Source organism: Phaseolus vulgaris, chromosome 2, assembly GCF_051622355.1.
Source record: "Phaseolus vulgaris cultivar YP4 chromosome 2, ASM5162235v1, whole genome shotgun sequence".
NCBI lineage: Eukaryota > Viridiplantae > Streptophyta > Magnoliopsida > Fabales > Fabaceae > Phaseolus > Phaseolus vulgaris.
In genome coordinates, this window is record NC_143499.1 from 3,340,293 (window position 1) to 3,343,329 (window position 3,037).

Below are 3,037 nucleotides of genomic sequence, written 5' to 3' on the forward strand. Positions count from 1 at the left end.
GAACCGCAGTGTCCGGTTCAGAGAGAACCGTGATCCAACGTTGACACAATGGACCGTGGGATTTGGTTCAAACGAATTAAATGCACCCATGTCCCACTCGCGTTCGCACATCACTGTTTCTATGTATGTCTGTGTAGAAATCAGAAAATCGAAAACAACAAGTTTAAAATTTCAGATTCTGCTTAAGCATAAAGAAACAGTTTGTTCAAAGGAGGTAATGGTCACGAGTCATGAGATGCACCTGCGAAAGTTCGAGTTATAATATAACTTGTTTCCAATTAATTGATTCAAAACGGTCCATAAACGTGATGGTCAACAACAACTATATATATGTATAAACTAAGAGGGGAAGTGAGACAACAAAAAAGTAGGTTTATATGTAACTGAGAGAAAGTTAAAGAAATAAATCCAAAGAAAAAGCAAACTAAGAATATAGAATTATCCCATTCTCACACCATCTTATGCAAGGGCGAGAAAAGGAAGCAAACAAAACGGAAAAGGTGAAAAGAAACATAATATCCACGATTCGAGACCATCATAACCATCGCAATCAAAAACATCATCGTAAAACGTTGACGTATAACTGCCTGTGTGCTCGGTTGGTCTTGACCGTAGTCCAGGTAACCACGCTAGCTAGCTACCTCCTTCTGTAATATCCTGTGTCATCATTGTTATTATTATTATTATATTATCATTATAATTATAATATGCTGTTTATTTTTTCTTTTCAACGTTCATCTTGTGAAGTCGTGAACGAGGCTCGTTCTGTCTGTGACGTTGAGTCTCCACGAGAGAAACGGAATGCCGTTATCGGCGTCTCGATTCTCGTCGTCCGCGAAACGGAACTCGCTCGCCATCCCCGGCGAGAAACACTGCATCTTCTGACTCTGCGGGTGCGTGTACCACGAGTTGTTGTACACCTGCGCCGATTCCATCAAGCCGCCAGAAGCCGGCGGCGGCGCAGCCGCCGCACTCGCCCTTCTCTCCTCCTTCTTGAATCTAATCCCACATGCATTGCACAGTGACTGCAATGCAATTCACACACAAAGTCACAAAACCACTCTTCAGTATCGGAGAAACAAAATGAAAATATTGATTAAACTAAAAGATATGCAAAAAGCTGTTTTTTTTTATATGTTTATAATGAATTGAATCTTCTCACGAATAAAATAAGTGCGACTATTTACCTTGGGGCCTCGGGGGCCATTTCTCCAAAGGGGAGTTGAGGTGGTGTCACAATTGGCGCAGCGGCGAGCGAGGAGAGGGTCGGTGTTTGAGGTGGTATTGGAGGTTCGGGAGGATTTGGTTTGGGATTGAGGGCTGTGTTTGGATTGTAGTAAGTCCCAGCAGAAGTTAGAAACCGAGCGACGTTCGTGGCGGGTACGTTTTTCCTCGTCTTCGGAGAAACGGGTGGATGGAGTCCCGAGGGAGAGAGTGCAGTCAACGGAAGAGGAAGAGGATGAGGGGGTGAAGGAATAATCATAGATGTCGGAATCTTGGTAGGGTGGCTTGTGGTTGGGCAGTGAGAAGAGCATGGAGAAGGAGGTGGTTTGGCTGTGGAACATGCCGCATGTACAGTGTCCCATGACGTGCCCCTGGGAGCCACTGCAACAGCGATGCATCCTTGGTGTAATGGTGTCGATGGAATTGGAAAAGGAAAGGAGTTGAATGGTAGGGAGTGAGGGGGAGAAATGAGAAGCGGGTGTTGTCTGGTAGGTTTGTGAGGTTATAAGATATGTAAATAGCAGTCAGCAGGTGCAGTCGACGTTGTCCTTAATATAGGAAATGGAGGGATATATGATATGTAAAGTTGGGTTGGGGTTTGAGTTTGATGAGAGAGAAGTTAAAGGATATAATAATTGTTAATTGTAAAGAGGTGAGCAGAGAGAGGGGCCCAAGAGAGAGAGGTAGAAGAAGGAAGTGTGGCAGTGTGTGTGAGGTGATGCAATAATTGGGGTGGAGTAGTTTGGATTTATAGGATAGCATAGCATAGCGTAGAATAGCAGTGTAGGAATGGGGTGAGGTGGAATGGAAGGAGAGAAAGAGAGAAAGAGAGAGAGAGACGGTGAGAGTGTTGTTTAGTTTTGGTCATTGGGTAATGGGTAGTCAAAAGAGCCCACGTGACAAGCGGGAACAGTCTTCCATGGATCTGCCTTTTCCGATCACGAGGTTTTAGTGTCTCAAACCCAATATCCGTATCTCTGCCTCTCTGCCTCTGCCACTGCCACCCTCCCAAGGAAAATGGAATACTTTCCAACCCCATTATTCTCACGCTCCTTTCCCTCTCCTCCTCAACCACGCTCTAATCCCAATATTACTATTACTAACCCATCACACATAATCCATAAACCCTTCTCACCACGCTGCTTAATGGCTAAGCTATCTCCATTAATATATTTTTTTTTCAATATGGGACTCTGTTTACGAAGATGGTGTTCAGTATGCAGCCACTTATTTATTGGTACACTTAAAGTTATTGAATATGTTATTATATAAGTGTAAGAATTTTGATGTGTTTTGGAGTGTGACGCAGGTTGAGGAGGATGTGAAAATTGTGGATGGATGGATATGTTTTGAACAGAACAATGACCGAGCAGTGCTCTCCTCCAAAGACGCAGACTCCGTTGGTTGTTATAGGGCGTCCAATCCATCAAATCTGCAGCAAGAAGAAGCACAACAACAAGCAGTTTTGGGTGCCGTACCGTGCGAATCACGTGAATCCAAAACAAAAGCCAAGCTCGTAATGATAGTAACCTCATGCTCCGAATCCCGAATCCGAACCTCATCACCACATTGCTTTTTGGGAGCAGTTGCTTATGCGACTACAGTAGAAGGTGTAGTGGTGGAAGAGGAGATCGAAAGGGAGAGAGAGAAAGGTGTTGAAATGGAAAACAATACAATACAATAGACACTGTGTTTTTGTTTGTTTGGGTCAAAGCTAGTAAGATAATAGAAGAAGGCATTGCAAAAAGAAAAGAAAAGAAAAAGAAAAGGGCGAGAGAAAAAATAAAAGAAAATCCAAAACTAGAGTTTGGTT

The 3,037-nt window shown here is 43.5% G+C and overlaps 1 protein-coding gene across 1 annotated transcript; it reads right to left on the reverse strand.

Moving 5' to 3' along the window:
• Positions 1–352: 352 nt before the first annotated feature.
• Positions 353–1,946, reverse strand: LOC137810229 (GATA transcription factor 18). Its single transcript, XM_068611384.1, has 2 exons — positions 1,188–1,946; positions 353–1,025 (listed from the first exon to the last, which is right to left on the reverse strand). The coding sequence occupies exons 1-2, from the start codon at positions 1,620–1,622 to the stop codon at positions 735–737; spliced, it is 726 nt and encodes a 241-aa protein (XP_068467485.1). The 5' UTR covers positions 1,623–1,946; the 3' UTR covers positions 353–734.
• Positions 1,947–3,037: the final 1,091 nt, after the last annotated feature.

What these genes read in the sequence shown, in the direction of transcription:
- LOC137810229 (XM_068611384.1), bottom strand. Translation starts at nt 1,622, where the DNA reads ATGCATCGCTGTTGCAGTGGCTCCCAGGGGCACGTCATGGGACACTGT. An exon ending in ATGGCCCCCGAGGCCCCAAG is followed by an intron (nt 1,026 to 1,187) that starts GTAAATAGTCGC and finishes ATTGCATTGCAG; the next exon opens with TCACTGTGCAATGCATGTGG.